The 22,627-nt window shown below is 46.0% G+C and overlaps 1 protein-coding gene across 2 annotated transcripts in view; it reads right to left on the reverse strand.

Annotated features, from left to right (window-relative positions):
- Positions 1-22,627, reverse strand: part of SEL1L (SEL1L adaptor subunit of SYVN1 ubiquitin ligase) — a 324,711-nt gene that overhangs the window by 16,727 nt on the left and 285,357 nt on the right. For both annotated transcript variants that reach the window (XM_078660004.1, XM_078660003.1), the window contains exon 18: positions 16,720-16,794. In XM_078660004.1, coding sequence (XP_078516130.1) covers positions 16,720-16,794 — 75 coding nt within the window. The remainder of the gene's footprint in view (positions 1-16,719; positions 16,795-22,627) is intronic.

Genomic DNA, 22,627 nt, shown 5'->3' on the forward strand with positions numbered 1-22,627 from the left:
CATGCTCAACTAGATAATGTCCACACTGTTTTCAGTATGGTCACTTATTTGAAACAAGTCTTGCGCTTAAGAAAACAACTGTCTTCATCTTAATCTTTTTTCATGAATTTTAGGAAAGCATGTAAAGTTTAATAATGTTTTATCAAGTTGTTTAAGTGTATATTATATGTATTTTTAACATGTATGAAATGCTGCTATTGCGCTTTTATGATTGTTTGTTTACAAACGAATAAAGCTTTCTTGACTTGACTTGACTCATGCTAAACAATGCTCTTTGCCGTTGCCTTTAATCTAGGGAAAGGAAAGACATGAATGCTTTTCTATGTAGGTGTACAGCCTCTACCGTAAGACATGGGTAGTGTTCATTTATCACCAATTTCAGGCAGTGGTGGTGGGATGTATAGGGATGTGAAAGAAGGCGCCCCTGAGGTCAACGGCCATCCTACAGTCACTTTTTCCCCCCCAGAGTTTTATATAGTGCAAACTTGACCTGAAGGTAAATGGTATCAGAGCACTTTACACAAGCACACTAGTTGCTTTACATGAAGACACATTCATTTTTGTTAGGCATGGGGAGAATAAGTGATTTGCCCAGAATCACAGGATGTTCAGTATCATTGCAGAGACTTGAACCCAGTTTCCCAGATTCGAGGTCGACTGCCCTAGCCGTTAGGCCAACTCCTCTCCCCTTTACCTTTACGTACAAGCAGAATACTGTGGAAGTGCTCTCGAATAAAGTAGTGGGTTAATGACCTGAGGTCTAGGATTGGCTGGAGAGTCCTATCTTTTCTAGGGTTCAAGAAGTATAGAGAGTTGATTCCTTCACTGCATTGGTAAGGGGGCACCAGCTTGATGATCCCTAAGCCTAGGAGCACCTGCTCTTTCTTCCTTAGCTGTCTTAGATTGTTGTGACTAAGGATGCTGAATCAACGACAGCACCCACTAGGTAGATGTTATTTCCTCTGATTCAGGAAGAAAAAACCTTAGTCTTTCCTGAATTGTGCTGTTTGATTGAGGGGGAACGACAGGAAGTCATTGCTTAGAGGCAGAGGTTCCCCTGATAGAGCCAACATTCACTGCTCTCTCTACTGTAGCCATGGTAGCCCCCCCGCCCTAGGATTTGAATCCCTGCAAATCCTGGAAGAACTGTTGCTGGAGAGACCCTTTCCTTTGACAGTGTGTAGATGTTTTAGATCTTCCTCTTGCCTGATGATTTGAGAAGGCAGACAAGGGTGTTGAGGGCACCCATCCCTTTGGAAGCCTTCATGTCCTCTTAATCTTTTTAAGCATGGAATCAACCAGAGCATCTAATAGATGCTCACTATCAAATGCCCCACTGAGGCGATGCTGCTGCACCTCTGGCCCGAAGCCAGATAACTGCCATGTGTGTTACAGTAGGACGCTAGTTTTCATCTCCCTTAAGGTGATATCCACGGAGTACAATACACACCTGAAGTTGACACTGGAGATGATGTTGCCTTCTGTCGCCAATTCATGATTACTCTGGTAAAGGGATCTGGAGAGGTGTTGGACTACCTTGGTCATCTCCCCCAAATGATGGCAGCCATATCTGGAGAGTAGCCCGACCAAATTAGCGATCCTCCATTGTGTGGCCACCCCCCCTCAACCACACTGTTGCCAGGTGCATTGATTTTCTTACTCTCCTGCCCGGAAGAAGGAGCATCCCATGTCACCTTAAAAGGATCATTCCCTCCCAGGTGAGACAGGATCATAGTATGGTTCCCGGGCGTTGTATCGGTTGCCTTGGTCAGAGTCAGTGTGATTCAGGATGAGCTTGAAGAAGAATCAGAGGGCTATATGGACTGCCAGGAGTTTGAGGAATGTGACGGTGCAGGTGCTGGAGACTCCAGATGCCTTGAAAGGTGATGTGACTGAGGAGCACCCCCACTTCAATAATGAAGTGTCTGTGGTGATAGTAACTTGTGAGAGAGAGTGTTGAGGCATAGCCTATGAGCAACAGGTTGTTAATGTTTCACAACTGAAGCGAGCAGTGACCATGGGCCTCCACTTGTCACCATTGTTATAAGATACTTGTTGAGAAGGTGCAAGTGCAGTCTGGCTTGTGGTACTATTGGGAAGCATAAACCCATTACCCTCAACAGTTTCATTACTGTTGTTACAGTAAGTGGGGGTCCTGTCTGAAAAAAGCCAGCAGCTGTTGAAATGCAATCATCCTCTGCTCGGTGGGGTATGCTTTCCCGTTACAGTGTTCAGGATGAAGCCTAGGAAGCGGTGGAGTTGTTGGGGTTGAGGTGGAACTTTCTTAATTTAATAGTGAATGCTAGACTATGCAGTTGGAACACTGACCTCTGAGTGAGAGATAAGTATGGTTACCTCCTTCTGCTGTTTATCAGACAGTCATTTAAGAACGGAAAGATGAAGTTGGTGCTTCTGCAAAGATGCATGACCACCATCACTAGGCAATTTGTAAACACCTTAGGGGGCTGGAAGTGTTACCTACTTAAAAACGATGGTACTGGAAGTGGGACAGTTCCAGCAATATCATAATGTTCCCTTGTTGGAGCAGTGGGATGACATCCTGAAGGGTGATCAAGTAGAAGTGCTCCAACAGTATACAGCAATTGAGGGACCTAAGGTCTAGGATCAGCTGAAGGGAATAGTGCGTTTTGGGAATTAGGAGGTAAAGAGTGTACACTCCTTAGCCTCCCTGGTGTGAAGGCACTGATACTATGGCATCCTTGGTGAGAGCATGTACTTATAAAAGCCAGAGGTGGTCCCCACGGAAGACATAGCAGGGGGGCTCCTAGACTTGTCAGACTTAGGGTGGTCTTTCCCCAAACTTTCTGCCTACTTCTCTGCTGTTTTTTCTAATGTGTTTTGCTGGCTTTAGGACTGCTAACCAGTGCTAAAGTGCAAGTGTTTACTCCTTAAAACATGGTAAAATTGTCCTACACTTGATTGGCACACTATTTACTTGTAAGTGCCTACTAAAGGGGAACAACATGTTCCCGGGCCTGTAAATTCAATGCTTCTGGCGGGCCTGCGGCACCCACTTAAGAAGACTTTTTAGGTCAAGCCTAGACAGCGTTTGCTCTGTAGCTTAGCGACCTGTTGTATATGGTTTGTGGAGTGAAACTTCACCCATTGATTTTTATTTGTCTATGCCAGTGTCCTTCAGAAATCCTTACTTGCTACTGGACAATCCTTCCTCTTTTGTGTTTCCGATTTCCTGCCATGAAGCACCAGCCAAGTACCGTCTCCTTACGCTTTCAGTGTTCCTCTGGGGACTATTTTCTTTTTTCTTGCCTGCTCATGATTCGTGCCATCTGCATACTCTCCCCATGCCGTCCCACCCATCCCCTCACCCCTCCCACAACACTGCTTAGTATGTTTCGCAGCTCATCTAAACATTAAATCAAAAGCTGTAGCTGTAACAGGTCCAAAGATGAGCCTTGGCACCGGAGCTGCCGGTCCACAGCCTGCATCAATGTGGTATGGCCCCCAAAAGTCCCATAGTACTCTATCCATTTCTTTGTCTGTGCTGGCTGCAGAGACACACACAGCTGCCACAGGACATTTGTTCTCCGCCTCCTTTGAAATATTGCTGCCAGCCCTTGCTGTTTTCCTCGCCCGGCAGTGTAATACTATCTGCAGTGAGAATGTACACACTTATTTTACAAACCTTTGGAACTTTGTCAATTTGTTAAAATAAAATGTATTGCCCGAAACGCTTCTTTTTAAACATCAGCAGGATGGTTTCAACATCTAATCTACAGAACTGTACAGGAGGCACATTAACCTACTGAGCTAGCTGACAAATGAGGAAATAAAGGCAGCATCTGTTTCTTAAGATTACTTAAATGGGGTTGCACTGGAAATGCAGAGTTGAAAATGGCTGCTAAAAGCCATGCATTAGCCCGCCCTCTCTTTCCGTACTCAGAAACTGTGACCTACACCATGTCCCCACCTAGCTCTCATGGTATTGCGTTGGGTTTTGTAAGATGGCTGCCAGGCGGTGAGGAGGAGCGAGTAGTGTACTAGATGGGACTATCTGATAAAGACATGTAGCTGCAGATTCCTTAACTTAGAATATCCCAAGGCGTCAGACTGGATCTGGAAAACTTTTTACCCAGCAGCACCTCTGCGCACCGAGGAACGACGTCACCTGGCTCCGTCCTGACGTCGTCCATGGAAGTGACGTCAATGGAGCCATATAAGTACCCACCGGCACGCTGACGTCAGTTTTCTTCTTTTCCGCCTCCCAACGCAGATGCAGGAGAAGCGATTCCTCTGACTGGTTGTGTTTTTCAGCCCTTCTAGACGCCTTTTCACGTCCTTAACAGTGTGCGGATGCCAGCAGGCTTCAAGTCGTGTGAGACCTGTGCACGGTTTATGTCGGTGCCAGACCCACACGAGATCTGCATGTGGTGCTTGGGTGAGCACCACCACTCCACGGAGGAGACCAACGGACTGGTGTGACCCTCTCCTGGAACTTCTGTGTTGCCTATGGTTGTTCCTTAGCACTCTCCTGCATCTGAGGATGCAGCCTGCTCCGGTGTGCTGTTGGGGTTCTGCCATATCCGGTTCGCCCAAGGGGGGTTTCAAGTCCTCCTGTCTTGGATTGGCTACTCTTTCAGCCTTTGTTATGCCCCTGGCAACGTTGGCTGTCTTCTGCGCGAGGATGCATCTATGTGGGCACCTTGTTCCGTTCCGCTCTGGAACGGTTTCTATCTGCGTTCTAGGCGGAAACCACATGTGGATCCACACTGGGTGTGTGCGTTGTCACGGGGGGGCCGTAATTTTATTTCTTGCGCCACTGTCTTGGCTGAGTTCTCTTCCTGTGCTATTGTCTTCTTCCCTGGTGTTGGGAAGGGCTTAGACTTTTCGCATGGCACACACCCTGTCTGGAGTTTGCCTACGGGCAGTGGATTCTTTGCCAGACAGGTCTCTGCTACGTGTTGACTTGTGCCCTTTGCTTCCCTCTGCCCTTTCCCGGCTGGGGCTAAAGTTCTTCAGTTCACTGCCACACACAGCTCAGGTGTTTCTCCTCCTGGCCACTGCTGCGATTTTCAGTGGTCGTATTCCATCTCCGGATGATCTCTGGCATCATCCAGTATCTGTATATATATATTTTTTTTTGACACTCTATGTCTGGATATTACGGACTTCTTCATTAATGTGGTGGTCAGTGTCCCCGCCTGTTTCGCGGAAGCTCAGTCTTTCCTTCCCCGATCGGGGGGTTGGTGTCGCCCCTTTTAGTGGATGGACAATTTATGTCCTGCTATGTTTCACATTGGTACCCACTGGGCGACCTTCCTAATTTCTAGGGCTGCTCTTCGAGTTTCCCCTTGGTTGTCACTTTCAGGACTTTTTCACATATATATATGCTCTATATCTATCATGAGGTGCAAACACACGAGAGGGCAATCATACAGGGTTTTCCCTGCTGCTGGGGTTTCTGGGGATTGTCCCAGATTCCCTCTCCATCTCCATCTCTCTCTCTATATCTCTCTCTCCCTCCTTCATGGGCGATATCTTTGTATGTGTACGGCGTGCCAGTGAACTTTGGTCATTGAACCTGTGGGTACGGTTAGCTGGTTGACTACCTGGTGATGTGCCCGTTTTTCTCTGCCGACACGCACATGCTGTTGCTGTTACGTCACATTGAGCTTGTGCATTTGTGTGGTGTGGTTTTCACGGTACACAATGTCTGCTTACGTGTATTCTTATAATCCACATCTATGTATCTCATGGTAGTCGTAGTTTGTATGTCTCTGCACGATGACTTCCACCCTCTGACATGTCATTTTTGGGCATCCACTGTAGTGCACGCTCACTTTATATGTTCTGACTCCGTCATACTGTTGAGTCCCTTCTATGTGACTTTGTCTCTTGCGGATCCTGGGATCCTATACTTAGTTTCACTTCCTTTTGCAAACGTTTGTGCATTCTGCCATTATGCACTGACCATTCTGGTTCTTGTGAATTTGTTTAGTCCCTGTCTGGACAAAAGTGGGCCTGTACCGTCCTCTGACGGATTGTGGTACCTTGCTTCCTTTGCTCGTGCTTCACCCTGAGCTCATGGGTCTGGTGTCAGCCACGCTGGCATTGCTGAGCCTCATGGGTCTGGTGTCAGCCAAAATGGCATTGCTGTCCCCACCTTGTTCTAGTCAATGCTATTGACGGATTATTTCCCTGGGGAACTTGGTGGCTTTCAGTCGCAGACCCTCCTCCAATGGGGTATAACTTTGGTATCGATTGTAAGATATACAGGGTGTAAGGAGAATTACTTCGCGAAACTCTGTCTTAGACTGCATTGAGTTAAGGCTGAAAGACCCTGCCCTTGCCGACAATCTCCTAGCGTTGGAGTTTCGCACCTCAGCTCCCGATCACTCAAGAATTCAAATTAGACATATGCCACTTTGGATGGAAGCTAGCACTGTAGATGGAGAGGTTTCTGGAGATAGGAGAAGTGGGTCGGGCTGAATAAGGTTGATTGACTATCTCTCAGGGATACCGAGATCAATTCAATACCACCACAGTAATACCAATATTCCGAAGGGATCCAGACTCACCAGCACAAATTGTAAACCCCGGAACCATATCGGGACACTGTCCTGATGTAGATAGCATTCAGCTTAGACCTGGTGCCTCCAACCCTTCCCCTGTAGTGGAACTAATGGACAATAGATCTAATACGGTAACCTTGAATATTCTCTCATGGAATGTAGCAGGGCTAGAAAAGAAACGTAAACTTCCGGAATGGCACAGATTTGTGGGAAAATACGAAGTGTGCCTTTTCCAAGAAACATGGAGTTTAACACCACTCCACAAATCAGGTTACACATCGTATTGCATTCCCGCCATTAGCTCTGGTAAAGGGAGGCCATCGGGGGGGTTACAAATCTGGATAAGAACTGCCCTTAATTGGTCAGTCACTCCCCATACTGGTCACTCTAGTGACATTTTACATCTGACCATTAAAGGCTCGTCTAATGGCCCGGCACTTAAGCTTTTTAACATATATGCTAGAGGCTCTCCTGATGCCCAATCATCCTCTGTTATATCCGTCCTAGAGAGCATGTTAGTAACTATACCACCCCACTCTAATATAATTGTAGCTGGGGATTTCAATGTAACCTTTCAACCCCTGAGTGTAGGTGATTTAGTAGGTACTGCTGAAGAGGATGCTAAATGGGACATCCCGCCTCTAGGTCTTGATCCGATTAAAAAGTGGTCCCAGCGTGCCATCCAAATTACTGCCCTTAGTTTGGAATATGACTTAAGAGCTGTTAATGGGAGACCAAAATGGCGCAAACACCTTCAATCGATTATGTTCCCCTTCTAGGATAGATTACATCTATGGCGGAACCTGGTCAATATGAAGGTTGTGCCCTCTCTAGATAGTGACCACAACCCACTCTGCCTACAGTTAAACAATTCTTTGCAGCAGTCTGGGCTTAAGGCTTGCAATCGCCCTACATTGGCAAGTAGAGAGGTAACCCCTTCTAACTGTAAGCATCGCCTGAAATGGCACAAAGTTTCCCAACATGAAGGAAAACTATTAAGTATTAGGGAGGAGGTTGTTGCCAAGCATAGAGAATTGGCAATACTTTACAGTGGCATGGGGGATAAACCTAATTTTAACTTCAATAGTTTTTATCAAGATGTGAAAGATAAGCTGAATTTGTTTTTTATTTTAGAAGGGAATTCTGCTAGAAAACTTGATCAACCAAAGCCTAGCAACCCTTGGTACTCCAATAAATGTAGGGAGAAAAGGGCGGCCCTAGGTCTCAGCATCAGGATGAAGGACCCAACTGCAGTCAAAATAGCCAGGAGAGAGAGTATGCGAGGGCCTTGGTGGAGGCCAAACGAATTTGGGAGGAGGCTCACTGGCAGGAATTGAAGGAGGCATCATTGCAGAGGGACCCCACCCTATTTTGGAATATAATCAACCGTAGGGACAGGAAAATAGTGGACCCTATGCCTAATCACATAACATGCCTTCAATGGCAGGAGCACTTCTCTAATCTTTATTCAGGGGAAGACTGCTCAGAGCCCCTATCTATTGAAACCGGTGCAGTCAGTCGAGAAGACTATGAAATATTGGATAGGTTTGATCTCCTTGAGGTGGAGCAAGCAATACACAGCATTGGCCCAGGAAAGGCAGCAGGCCCAGATGGCCTTCCCAGGGACCTGCTCCGGCATGATCCCATGCCATGGGCCCAACTCATCCTCCTCGTTATGAACTTGATAGCAAGAGGATACGCCGTCCCAGACTCCTGGAAAGGAGCCGAGGTGGTCCCAATATTTAAAAAGGGAAATAGAGAGGACCCTGCCAACTACTGGCCAATCAGTCTAATTGACGTGATGCAGAAGGTGGTTGGCAGGGTTCCTCTCCTTAGGATCAGAACCTGGATTGAGGACGGAAACATCCTGTCACATTTCCAAGCAGGTTTTAGGCAGAAGGTGGGAACAATGGACCAGGTCCTCAGACTCTTCATGATCTATTGGAAGTCAGTCCTCCTGGGGAAAGGGAGTTTGTACCTGGCTTTCATAGATCTGAAGACCGCTTTCGACCTGGTCCCCCGTGATAAGCTCTGGAAGGTGCTTCAACACCTGGGTATACCATCCTATATCCTTGACTTTCTAAAAAGATTGCACATAGGTAATTATGCGAGAATTAGATGGGGAAGCCAAGGGGAGGTGACAGAGAGAATTGTGGTGAACGGAGGGGTACGACAAGGATGCGTGTTGGCCCCACCCTATTTTCGCTTTTCATTAATGGGGTGGTGGCCTACCTCAAGGAGGAACGAACAGACACTCCAGTGTTGGCAGGGGAGAAGACACCCACCCTCTTGTTTGCCGACGATACTCTCCTAATTTCTAAGTCACCGGGTGGTCTACAGAAACTCCTAAACAGATTTGATTCATTTTGTAAGGAGCAGGGATTAACTATTAACACCAGTAAAACCAAGCTGATGACAATCAACCCCTCCAAAGGCTTTAGGAGCAACATTACTCTAAACTATGTCCCACTAGATGTGGTTGAGTCCTTTGACTATCTAGGGATTAGAATTTCGAAAAGCATGAAGTGGTCCTTCCATTTAGATAAGATGCTTTTAAACCATAAACGGGTGTCCGGGGCAATCGTTAGAGAGCAGCATCTTTCTGCAAGCAGGCCAGTTGCCCCGGCGCTTGCTATTTATGACGGGAAAGCACTACCCTCAGCCTTTTACGGGGCAGAACTCTGGGGCATGGAGAATATTGGAGATTTATCCAGGTCTGAAAATAAATTTTTAAGAGACCTCACCTCACTCCCTACCTCCACCCCCTTGAAGCCCTTGTTCTATGACACAGGAAGGAGACATATCCAGGATATTGCTAGGCTTCGCCCCCTGCTCTTCTGGGCCCGCCTTAAGAGGTCTACTGAGCTGTCCAATTATGCTGCGGCTTTTGATGAGTTGTTGACAGTTGATACAGGGCGCAGGATAAAATGGTTGGCTGACCTCAGACACCTTGCTGGCCTCATTGGATTAAGTGAGGCTTGGGCTAGCCAGATCCCACCATCCAAGCCGGACTTAAAACGTGCTTACTGGGACTGGGTGTTGAAACGTGATCTATCCACTCACCAGTCAGGGAAACTTACTGAGGGGTTCTTCGAACATAAAAACAGCTGTAGATTGGAACCCTATCTCGACTTCATCCAGGTCCCTAGGGAAAGGACCTTATATATGAAGATGAGATTCGGAACCCTGCAAGTCAATACTGTGACATCATTATGGAAAGGGTCAAACTCAGTTCCTACACCGTGCCCATGCTGCGCACATTCAGATGAGTCTATTGCTCACTTTTTTCTGGCATGCCCGGCTTACAAAAATGCTAGAGAAAAGTGGCTTAAGCCAGTGTGTAAAGCATTGGGTTTTATGAGCCACGTCGCTGCACTACGCATCCTGAAAACCGACACCTCCTCTCTGACATTAGTTTGCGGAGTAGTCAAATATTTGGGGTGTGCTTGGTTAATACGAACTAAAGCCTTAGGAAAGAACGTAGCGGGCCCTTAAACCTGAAAGATATGGGGCGACTGACTTCACGTGACACTTTAATGCTTGGGAAACACTCGCTTTTATTCCCTTCCTTTTATGCATTTGTGATAATGAATTTATGAATTTAATCATTAATTTTAATTTGTATATAGTGTGGTTTTTAATGGCTTTAATCCATATGGTTATTATGACATTTCTGCTCCTTTTTAAATGTGGCAATCTAACCGTGTGATTTTATATATGTAATGCTTTTATGATAAATCTTTTATCGAATAAAGCTTATCTACTACTACTACTCTAAGTTAAGGAATCTGCGGCTAGATGTCTCTATCAGATGAACGAGTTACTTACCTTCAGTAACAATGTATCTATCAGATGAACGAGTTACTTACCTTCAGTAACAATGTATCTGGTAGAGACACAGTCTAGCCGCAGATTCCTTAACACCTGCCCATCCGCCCTGCTCTGCGAGGACCTTTCCTGGTTGGGTTCTACCCACTTGCCTCCTTAAAGGTGGCCATGGTCTTCCTGAGGGTGGCTCTAGTTCTCCTCCCTCTGGGGCAGGATGAATCATTCTGTTTTCTCACGGTGACTTTCCACCCATTCTCGTTCTTGGGTGGTTAGGTTATGTGCTCTTCCATGCTCCTCCACCATGGTTCTTCTGGCGTGGGGATTCTCATGTTATTCTACCCTCCCTCCGGCCTCGTCTGTTTCTCCCCATTACTTTGAGGTCTCATTGTCTGTGCTGCAGTCGATTGGGTTGGGGATCTATTTGACTATGCTACAACCCATAGGTCATTATGGAGGGTGTGGTGTATATTCTCTGTTGTTGCACACTTCTGGTCCTTGCCATAAGTCATGCTGTTCCGGTCTGGTTTTCCTTTACAGTTCGATCCTATGGTTGTAAACTGTCCTTCGTTTGTCATGCCGTTCATTTCATCAACATGGTGATGTCTCTCATCCTTCTATGATTTCTTGCCGTTGTTGTTGCCAGGATTTTTGATCTTTTTTGGCACACTGTTCCCAAACTCTCACAGTTTTTGTAGTGGTTCTGTGTTGTGGTGTGGAAAAGTTTCACAGTAGAAAAGGGACGTCAGCACGCGGCTTGGGTGGGGGGGGGGGGGGGGGGGACCTATATGGCTCCATTGATGTCACTTCCGTGGACGACATCAGGACAGAGCCGGGCGACGCTGTTCCCCGGCGCGCAGAGGTACTGCTGGGGAAAAAGTTTCCTGGATCCAGTCTGACGCCTGGGAAAAATCTAAGTTAAGGAATCTGCAGCTAGACTGTGTCTCTACCAGATACATAGTTACCGAAGGTAAGTAACTCGTTCGCCAGGTGAGCCCCAACTCGCCACTTCAAAAATCTCGCACAGGTGTCTGATGTTAGCGAGCAGCTAGGCTTCCATGCTTTACCTCCTTCAGACAGTGAATGATCCACTTGCTTGGACGCTGTGAATGGGCATGAATAAGCAGTGACTGGCTGCCTGGGCAGACGCTCACAGCTACTAGAGGCGGCACTACGCCGCAGGGGAAAAGATGTCAAATGGGCAATCTAGGTTTCTTCTACTGGTTTGCCTACGAACTTTCCTCTTCTGCAGCTCTATTTGTTCAAACACAGGCCTTTGTACTCTTTCTGAATAACGTGATTTCAATTAAGTCCATGTTGCTCTGTTAAAGTGCACAATAAAGATTGGACTTTTAGGAGGCAGTATAAACGCTTTCGGCAATAGCTTCACGTTAAGGGGTTTGAAAGGGGTTTACAAGGATGTTGGAGGAAAAACTGAACCAACCCCCATCTGGCATTTTTCAGTGTAGCATTTCTTTCTCCACTCCTACGTTTACATACCAGCATGTAAGCCAGTTATATGCACAGGAGAGGGCTGATGGCATTGTGAACCTTTAACTCGGTTGGTTGAATTTGGTTCATAAAGCCGGAGGCGGTTTCACTGCATTTTTTTTTCATTTTGCCATTTTCTTATTTTCTTTATTATGGGCCTTTATGTAAAATTCCTGGTTGTGTCTGTGGAATACAAGTCACGTTGTAACCCTGCTTTTACATAGAAATACTTGAGTAAATATTTTTTTTTGTATGATTTGTATTAGCTTTTCAGATAACAGAACAACATACAATAATCTGAAGCTAGATGTGAAATCTTAACTAATTGGTACATTAAGCAATATATTTGGCTCTCCCTTCCCTCCCCCGGCTCAGGTCTCAGTCTGAGTGGAACTAGCATTTCCATACAGTAGTAAGTTGAGAACCTTAGGTGTGGGCCAGGCAGTCCACGGCGCTCATGAGCCATTCCTAGATGCCGCAGGCATTCTATATGCTACTTTAGGGCCACTCCTCAGCCGCATCAAACATTCGTCTCACTGTAGTCTATGGGGGTAACTCATCTGACGGTGTTAATAATTCAGTAAGGATTGCTGTCCATGCCCTCATGTCTTCCTTAAATTTCTCCTCACTGTGTGTTAGTTTCATATTACACCCCTCAGCATTGATCCTGTCAATCATATCTTTAAGCCAGTCTTCGACCTTCGGACGTCTAGGGGAGATTCACCCTATCACGATTCTGCGTTTAGCCAGTAGCAACCCAAAAATATGAAATTTCCTACTCAGCTTCTTTTTCTTACGGAGCGGGATGTGCCCCAATAGCCATTGTGCTATCTCCCTGAGGACCTCCTATCCTGTAACCGAGTGGAGTCTTTGTGTGATGGTTGGCCAGTAGCTATCAATGGCTGGGCATCACCATATCATGTGCAGGAAGTCAGCAGCCTGCTCCTCACATCTGGGGCAACCCTCTGATCTCTAAGGATTTATGGCTTGCAGCTGTTTGGGCGTCATGTGTACCCTGGTGGATCACATTATGTTGGAGCAGCTTGAACTGCACATTGGTAGAGGTGGTCTTAAATCCCTGGTCAATAGTTTCCCACATGTGTATCAAGAGGCGTTTCCAACCGATTATCCCATTTACACTGCACACTTGTGATGTGCGACCACTGAATTTTGCGAGTCGCAAATTGCGACAAATTGCAAGTTGCAATTTGAACGTTGCAAAATTCAATGTACAACAGTGTCTCTGACACTGTTGGTGATTCCCAATGTGGTCGCAAATTGCATGCCTCATGAATATTAATATACAAATACAATTTGCGACCCCATTAGGAATGGCTAGCACACCCAGGGATGGTGGCCTGCTGGGGTCAGCAGACCACCATGACTGGGACTGCTTCATCAATAAAGCAGTTAAAAAAAAAATGCAGCCCGTTTTCCTTAAAGGAAAATGGGATGAGTTAAACAAATTAAAATAAAACTTGTCAGTTTCATTTTTTAAGGGCAGGCAGTGATCCCTGGAACCACTGCCAGATCTTGACAAATATTTGAGCACCCATCCCCAAAGGGGAAGTAGTTCCCGTCCCGTTTGAGAATGGTTTACCACCTACTTAAAGTAGGTGGTTAACAGAGTTCTTTACGACCGCAGATGCGGTTGCAAAACACTCATACATGGCATTTGCACTCGCTATTAGGAAGAGATGCCCTTGGCACACCCCTTCCTAATAGCGAGTCGCTAACCCTATTTTGTGAGTCGCTAATAGATTAGCAACCTGCAAAATAGGGTTAGTACATTGTGCATCTGTTTTTTGTGGTCGCAAGCGGGCCAAAGGGCTCTTTGCGACCGCAAAAAATGGTTATACATCTGGCCCCAAGTACGGTCGTGGGGGTATCCTCCCTCATGGTCCTATAGAGGTGTGATATCAGTCTCCGGCCCCCAACCATTGGCAATAGTTTCAGGTGTCCGGGAGGCAGGAGGTGCCTCTGGGAACATTGGCTAAATCTCCCGTTCTGTCGCCGCTATATGTTCATACTGTAAGATTTGCCCATTTCATAGTTGGACTGCCTCCGAGGCCTCCGCCAGAGTTATGAACTGGTTGTTCCCTCCATTTATGTAATGACATGGAGCTGTCAATACTTTTAAATGGACCCTGAGCCCAAATATTCGTTTCTGACACAAACAGGGATTTCTTCAGCAATGTCTTGACTGTCCGTTCCCAGGCTCCTCAAACCATGTGGATTATGAGTAGCAACCACTTTGGTGCTTTAGACCCCAACATTAGAACCTCAGGTAGTGAGTATTTGCAGCATAAGCTCCTTAGCTGTCTACGCTCCCAGTATTCATGCTCGTCCAACCAATGAATCGCATGTTGGAGTTGCGAAGCCAAAAAATAGTACTCCAAGCAGGGGACTTCGCCAAGTACGCTTCAAAGTAGCTAAACTGACTCTCCTCCTCCCAATATTCCTGAGCAGTTCCATAATCAGTTTGTCTAGATCTGTGAAGACCTATCTCGGTATGTCGAATAGGGTCCCTTGAAAGGCATAGAGACATCTGGGGAGGACAACCATCTTGATTAAATCTATTTTACCCATTAAGAATATACTAAGCGTACACCACAATTTCATGCTGTGTTTCAAGCTATTATACTACCCAAATTTGCCCTTTCAAATTTGTGTGCTCCGTGTGTAACTCGAATCCCCAAGTATCGGACCACCTTGCCATCAAAAGGGAGGTCCAGAGGCGGCATATCTTTATAGGGCCGCCCCACAAGGGTCCCCAAGGGAACTAACTTGGACTTGATGCGGCTGACATGTCTGGTTTGTTCCCCAAATTCAGTCAGAATTGTCACCATGAAGGGAACAGAGTACCTAGGACTCCTGAGATATATTAATGCATCATCTGCATAGAGGGAGACCAGGTGAGTGGTCTCCCCTATCTGCATGCCCCAACCCTTTAGCATCGTCCTAAGGCGGCAAGAGAGTGGCTCCATGGCCACTGCAAAAAGCAGTGGCCATAGGGGGCACCCCTGGTGGGTCCCCTGATTCAGTCCAAATCTTTCCAATATTGTCCTACCCACTCGCTCCTTGGCCGTAGGTCCTCTGTACAGCAGCGGAACCCATTTAATGAAGGTGTCCCCTAGGTCTACTTTACGTAGCACCTCCCACAGGAATTCCCAAGACAATTAATCGAAAGCTTGTTTGATATCCAGCAGCGCAAGCGCAAACTGATACATCAACAATATTGGGGAATGTACCATCTTCATGGCATATAAAATAGCACTCTGGTGTCCTCGAAACCTTGTGCGCAAACACTTGGTCTGTCAGTGTCTCCACATTCATTCTCCATAGTGGTACTGCAGGGGGCTGCACAAGCATACAGAGTGTGACAAGCAGGGGGACGGGGAGAGATTCAATATGTAACGTGCTAGGTAAATAAAACTCCATCCACTGCAGGGCCACATCAGTTATCAGGCATTAGTCAATACAGCCTTGATTGTGAGGGCTGAGCATAACAAACACGTCTTCAGGGACAGAAAGCAAACAGTACGTCAGTATGTCAGTGGAGCTTTGGTTTTGATGTTCAAGTGCCTTGATACCTTGAGACAGGTCTGTTGTGTGCTATCAAGACAATTACTATCAGCTGGAGCCAACTTTGCAGCAGTTTGCAATCTCATCACACACTCTCTCGTGACACTCTACCTGGGAGTTAGAAGATGCCTGTGTAGCACTCCCTTCCCATGCTGAATGGCCCAGTAAGAAATGGAAATCGGGCAGCCTGCAGTTCTTCCAATGAAGTCCCTTAACAGAGGTGAGAGTGAGTAGGAAAACAAGCCAATTCCGTCACACCAATAAAGCTCACATCGCAGATAGCCTAGAACGTGATGCACCACTTGCTGCTGCAAGAGACTTGGTGTCTGGCACCTGAGTTGCTAAAACTCCAACCCTCTGGGTAGAAGCCATCCATAAGTCCTGTAACTCAGCCTTGCGGTTCAAAGTTATAGATGACAGGTAGGAGTGTAATGTAATGTGAAGCAGATGGCCACTAATAAAGCTACTTCAGTAGTGGCTTGCAACGGTTAGATGCACAGCCTATTTAGTCAGCTAAGACATATTGTGGCGTGGACATACAGAATGAGATGCATTTACTGAATGGGTGGCTCACAGCCACGAAAAGCGATTTGGTGCCATTTAAGTGCAGAGAAGGCTCTAGCCAGAGGCTGTTAAAATAGAGAACATGCTAGATCGGACTAGAAAGCCTTACGGGTACTAGGTGCTTCTCCCACCTGACTCTGCTCTCATACAAAAGCGCAGAAACATTTGCATGCACTTAGAGTGAGAAGCAACCTGCCATTCATGCATTATAGTATGTGTCTCCACTTTTGATAAACGAGAACAGAGTACTGTAAGGGTACACTGTTGTAGAAGGGATGTTGCTCTGACTGTCACGTCACCCTCCTTCCCAGTGCGGTGTCAGAAGCAATGGGAAAAATGCTGGCACTAAACGAATATTCTCTTCACCACATGCTGTTCTGGGGGCTGGACCAAAGTGTGCGTCACAATGCCAACAAGCCAATAGGTGAATTGGGCAGACCCATTGCCCTTTTGTATGTATGCTGCTCTGTGGGACGAACCAAGAAGAGACTGATGCACTCCCAGACCAATAAATTATATGGGCTCACACATAGCCCATTTTATGTAAATAATATGAAGTATTATTACATTTCTTGTGAAAACAGGAGGCTAGCAATAAGCTAAAGCTATCTCTAGGCCAGACCTAGAAAAATAAACCATTAGGACGGGCATTAACCTAACACAAACACAAGTATGGATGTACACAAAAAGCACAAACACTCACCTTGTGAAGCCGCTCTGTTCCAGTGTAGCAAGGCCCTAGGGAATGTCTCATTCTCTCCAATAATACTTGCTTCTTCTGCAGCAACACAAACAGGAGAATCGTGTAAGAAACATACAAGGATTAGATCAACATAGCATATTTTTACTTCTCAGGTCTTATGGTTGCATTTATTATCTGCAAATAAAACACAAAGCCATAATACAAAGCCCTGGTGCTGTTAATATTCCTTTTAACATTGCATAATTTGAGAGAACTGTTGACAAATCTACAATGCTATCACCGCAACTGCATATGACATTAAAAGATGGTTCAATGACAGATTATTATGATATCCAAGAATAAAATATCGAAAACAAATCATTTGCATAGCAGTTTTCCTGTAGCAGTTTTCCTGGAAACATTTTGCCTCAGCCCTCAGTAGACCACTGCTCGACAAACCTGTCACAGTACTCATCATTTCTAACTTCATTGAGCTGGGATAAAGAATTACCCAATTAATACATGTTGGAGTTCAAATTTGTGACAGTTGTGACAAAAAAAGGCAATGCCCTCTTCAAGATCCCATGCTAGATATTTCATTTTTATCTACGGTTTACCATTGCAGACTAACTTCAGTGTTAAAGTGGCACAGTTCCGACACAAAGTGTAGTTTCTTTATTAATTTGGCAAGTAAAATAAAGTATTTTGTTCCTTTCAGTGCTCATGTTGATCTGGCCATCATCCCCCACCTAGAACTACTCTACCTCCATCTCGGATTGCTGTGCAGAAGAGTTGGTCCAATTTTTATTTTTCACAATCATCGATCACTCGGCCAAATATAGAAATAATTCATGACACAGAAAACTAGCACGGAGTATTCAGAATTAAATGTTCTATTACAATACATAAAGAATGAATTAGAACACTTATATTAGATATACTACCAACCCCATTTGCTATTCATTTTTTTGTTGGGATTTAGGAACAATAGATAAATTACATGTACTCGCAAGTTTTGGAACAACATGAGACTTGCTTGGAGGCCTGCTACGTTCTCGTTTGCTTGAATAATTAACCATTTTTGGGAATATATGTCTACTTATATTTTAAGACAAGATAGCTGAAGCAGTTGCACCTGAAATCATTCTGCCATTGTTGAGCGCCTTCGATTCCTTTTTTGCCGCCTGTGGATGTCCAGCAAAACTGAAAACAGTGTACAACTCCACAAAACAGTGATAACATTAACACAAGCATCAACAAAGCCAATAGGCTTTGCCTTACATATGCAAACAGAGTAGACTAAGCGCTTGAAGTTGAAAAATATTATGTTTATCCTTGCACAGTGCTTTGCAGAATGAAAAGTGACACCATACTAAGTACAGAGAAGGAGCGTATAAGCATTTCACAAGGGAATCAGGGTGAGAGGTAAGCAGAAAGCAGCGGGAGGTTGAAGAAGCCAAGAAGAAAGGCAACAAGGCTCGAAGTGAATAGAGAAGCAGATAAATCAATTAAAAAACAACTAAAATTGTTGTCTCACAAACAGTACCTAGACAAGAAACACCTGTTGTGCATAACCCCACTTTCTGTTTGCATATAGTACAAGGAGATCCGGGAGATAAGACAACTTTATACTGAAAAACTCTGGAAAACTAGATGTGACAGAGAAGAAAAGTGTGGATACAAATATTAAAAGCCACAAAGTCGAAAGGCCCCAAAAATTCTGGAACTCTGTAAACCTTACTTTAGCAAAGACAAAAATCAGAGGTACCAACGTCGCCTCGCCTGAAAGATGGTAATGCTATATAAACAAGCATTGGCATAGCCAATAGGTCTCGCTTTTGGGACCTTATAAGTATTTAGTTATGCAGCACAATATCCTTGGTGCAACAACATCAACTGTTGCATGGCTAAACACTTATAAGGTCCAAAAGGAGAGACCTATTGGCTATGCCAATGTTTGTTTTATTTTGAGAGGCAGAGTACTGGCACTTCTCAAGAGAAATGTAATACTTTTAATTGGAGAGTAGGGGCACGTCTCAAGAGAAATGTAATACTTTTAATTGGAGAGTACGGCCATGTCTCTGAAACAAGCAGGCACTCTGGCACAGAGTACCTGGACTTCTATTTTTCCATTTCAAGCACTGCTAGAATCCAGTGAAGTGCCACTACTGCAGGTGTGACGTGGTTTGAGGAAATGAAAGTGCATACATGCTGGTACTGGCTGTTTGAGAGCACCTGTGTACCAGAGTCATATCCCTTTATATTGTGTTAAAGCCCAGCATGACAGCCACTGATTAGTCGCTTAGACTTGTGCAGCGCTTTAGATCTCAAAGCGCTTTGGTTGGTGCAGCAGTTGTCACTCATAGAATGTGGGATCGACCTCAGAAGGATGGGGATTTGAGTGCACTTCGGTCCAGATCGAACTCTTAGGGTGATGGGCGAGACGTTCTCCCCTTCCACGACCCTCACAAGAGAAATCTTGGATTCTCTCACGACAGAGACCTTACCTTCGTCTAAAATCACCATGACAACAAGGCCACTTTTTGCTTTGAAATTTCAGAGATATTTTGTAGCAAACAAAGTGCTGGGAACAAATTTGGTGAGGGGGGAGGGATGGGGTGAGCGACAGGCGCTAATGTGTTAACAGCCAACTGTTACCGTTCCCATCAGGCACTTCGACCCCGCCATGATGTCCCCCCGGCTCCTCAGCGGTGGGTGTGGGGTGATGACGGACAGCACACTGGTGGTTCGGAATTGCCCTGTTGCTTGCGCAGGCCCGACCTCCAGAGCTTGTTTGCTGAGTCACCTTGTGTGCAGCGCCGGGTCTCAGATATGCACAGTCAGCATTTACTCTCTGGCGCTCGCGGCTGACACTGGCGGAGTCTGACCCGCCGACCCGAGCACGGTGCAGTGCTCCGCACCCTTCCCAGTGCACAAAGCCAGCGCCTCCACTGGGCCGTAAAAACAGCCGTCAGGGCTTTTGAACCACCCTTCAGAGCAGACGAAAGGCTGGTGTAATAATATGGTGGGATATGTCGGCTCAGCTTCCATAGCTGTGTCTAGTGAAAAGAGTGTCTGTCTGTGTGCTGGGGATGGGATCAACCCCTCCCCCACCCACACCTTCACCAGGGGGAGCTCTATCCGGGGTGATCTCTGCAGATAACACTGGGGAGGGGGTGTTAGCAGGGATTGCTGGAGCTGGCATGGATTCATGTCTGTTCCGAGAGAGGAGGCAGACGCCCCGGGAGAGGAGGCAGACACCCCGACCCCGTCGTCATCTACAGGCGGTCAGTTATTACCACACAGCAGGGTCGCTACGGTGCAACAGGCACCCCCTCCCGCTCTCCTCTTTGAAATGGTGGTAATAATGTTACAAAGATCTGATTAGCGCTCTGCTGAAGCTAGCGTGGCCTTGCAGTGCTGTTCTCAGTTTGTGCACCTTAACTCTCTGATCTCCAGGATAGCACAACCGCCAGACTTTCTTCCGTTTTGTTGGGCGGGCTCATCAGCAGCGTTGTGGGTGTGACTAATTAGGAGGACTTGGAGCACTTATTTTCGTTGTGTAACTGTTGGAGGTGTTTACAGGGCATGAACACGACAACTGCAGCCTAGCCCCGCCCCTTCCCTGAGAGACAGAAGTGCCATCAGCAGACCAGGGCTTTCCAAAGTTTGCCTGGCCTACTATACCTCCACCCCTTCCCAAAATGTCTGGTGAGAGAAATAAACCCCCTGGTGGGGGCAGAGTTGTTCACCAATTCACGTGCCACATGGCAGGCATCTGCACTGATAGGGTTGAAGTATGTCACTTTGATAATTCTTCTATCTAAATTACACTCCTCCATACATACACTCATAACTAGACATGCGTATGAAGGCACTACCGCCCTGCACACAGATGCTGCATAAACTGTGCAATGAAGCAGGCAAAGGAAGGCGCTATTCTGTCACAGATGCAGACTTGTGAAGTATTTAAGCAGGTCCTCGATTTAAACATTCTTCCTAGACCTTTATGTCGGTGAGGGTTCAGGGTGTGATTACTTCGCCTGAAATCCCTGGGGTCTGGCTCAGAGGCACAAGTCTGCATTGGCCTGTGTGTCTTACTTTGCACAGCTACGAAAGCAACACGCAACATACTTCTTCCACTAACTTAATCTCGGAGCATCAGTGGCGGCTGGTGAATTTTAAAGGTGGTGAGGCATACGATCAACCCAGCAGGCTATACCCAATCTTAGAGGGCTCAAATTTGTAATAAGTGAAATTTATCACACACTTTAAATTTTCTACCCAGGCAGGCTTCTCAAATGTGTTAAATATCACCTCCTCCAGGCACTCTTAATTGAGCCAGGTTCAAGCCAGAGGGCTGGCTTTGGCTCAGTTTGAGCTTCTTTTGGAACCGCCAACCTAAATCCAGATGAGCTCTCACAAGAGGCGATCGGGCCTAAAGGCTACAGCTGTTGACCATATAACAATATGGCCTCAGTTTACCATTGTGTGACTTGTGGCACATCTCTGTGGGAAAATAATCATGTAACATAGCCTGCGTCGCTTTCGAAGCTTTTATATGACCATAGGGAAGGCCTGGGTGGCTATTTAACAATGCCAACAATAAAATGTCTGCCTTTCACCCCATGCTTCAATCACATCCTTTAAGAGTTAAGGAGAAAGCATTCATATAAAATGTCAGTGAGAGATGCACTCTAGTGGCTGTACTGCACAGAATTAAACTGAAAAATCTGGGATCAATCCTAGCTACAAGTTCAAGAAGGGTACCAGGCCGTTCCTAGAAGAGTGTGTGTTAGGTCGGTGTCAGGTTAGGGATGCTGTAGGACAATGTGGGGTACCTACAAACGGGCATCCATTTGGATGTAATGGCCTCACACACCCTTGCGAGTGTCATGCCCTTTTAAATGGAATCAAGGGTGCCAGGACCAAGTTTATTCTAGAGGTCCCTTGGCTCCAATTAAAAATTAGACTAGGACTAGACTTTTAGGGAAATAATGTACCCTAGTACAAGGCTAACCTGGTATGTGACTGGGTCAACATGTTTCTCGCCTGTGTGTCAGTTTCACTGGCGATTCATCAGGACCAGTGTCTAACTATGTTGGTTTAAAGGAAACTATCTACAGAATGACTATTCCTCTATTTTGCAATGTCAAAATCAGATGGAAAGGAGTTGTGTACCTGTGTTGCGCTCTGTGTTCCTATAACGTAATGGTATGCTACAACAACAGTGCCCGGCGGGTAGAACAGCGGGTGAACCTCAAAGTATTCAGGTTTCAAAATCCCACGTCTTCTCAGTCAGACCTACCCCTCGCCGCCGGACCTCTAGAATAAACTTGATCCTGGCACCCTTGATTCCATTTTAATCACTGTCACTTCTACTCTTCCCCGGCCCCACACCCGCACTTCACCCATACGGCAGTTGGAAAAAGATCTCCGCTAAAGAGACCCTCTATGAGGTGTTGCCCGTTGGGTATTGCACCGCCGACCCAACGAGAAGCATTGCCGATGATGAAGCATGACACTCGCAAGGGTGTGTGAGGCCATTACATCCAACAAAATGGATGCTCGTTTGTAGGAACCCCACATTGTCCTACAGCATCCCTAACCTGACACCGACCTAACACGGACTCTTCTAGGAACGGCCTGGTACCCTTCTTGAACTTGATACTTCTGGCGAATACCAGGGCTGGACCTATCACTCCTTTGTACGAGTGTTGATTTCGCCACACCTGGCACATAGAGAGATCTTCCGTTGTGCCTTCCCCCCTTCCCCCTTTGTTATACACATCAATCCTAGCTACCCTGTTGGACCAAAGTCTGTGAACCACCTAAGCAAATACTTTCTTTCTCTGAGACTTTTTTTTTTGTTCAATATCATAGGTTAGAGTCCTTTCAAATACTTACATTCACGATGTGCACTGTAAAT

This window comes from Lissotriton helveticus, chromosome 9 (genome assembly GCF_964261635.1).
Source record: "Lissotriton helveticus chromosome 9, aLisHel1.1, whole genome shotgun sequence".
NCBI lineage: Eukaryota > Metazoa > Chordata > Amphibia > Caudata > Salamandridae > Lissotriton > Lissotriton helveticus.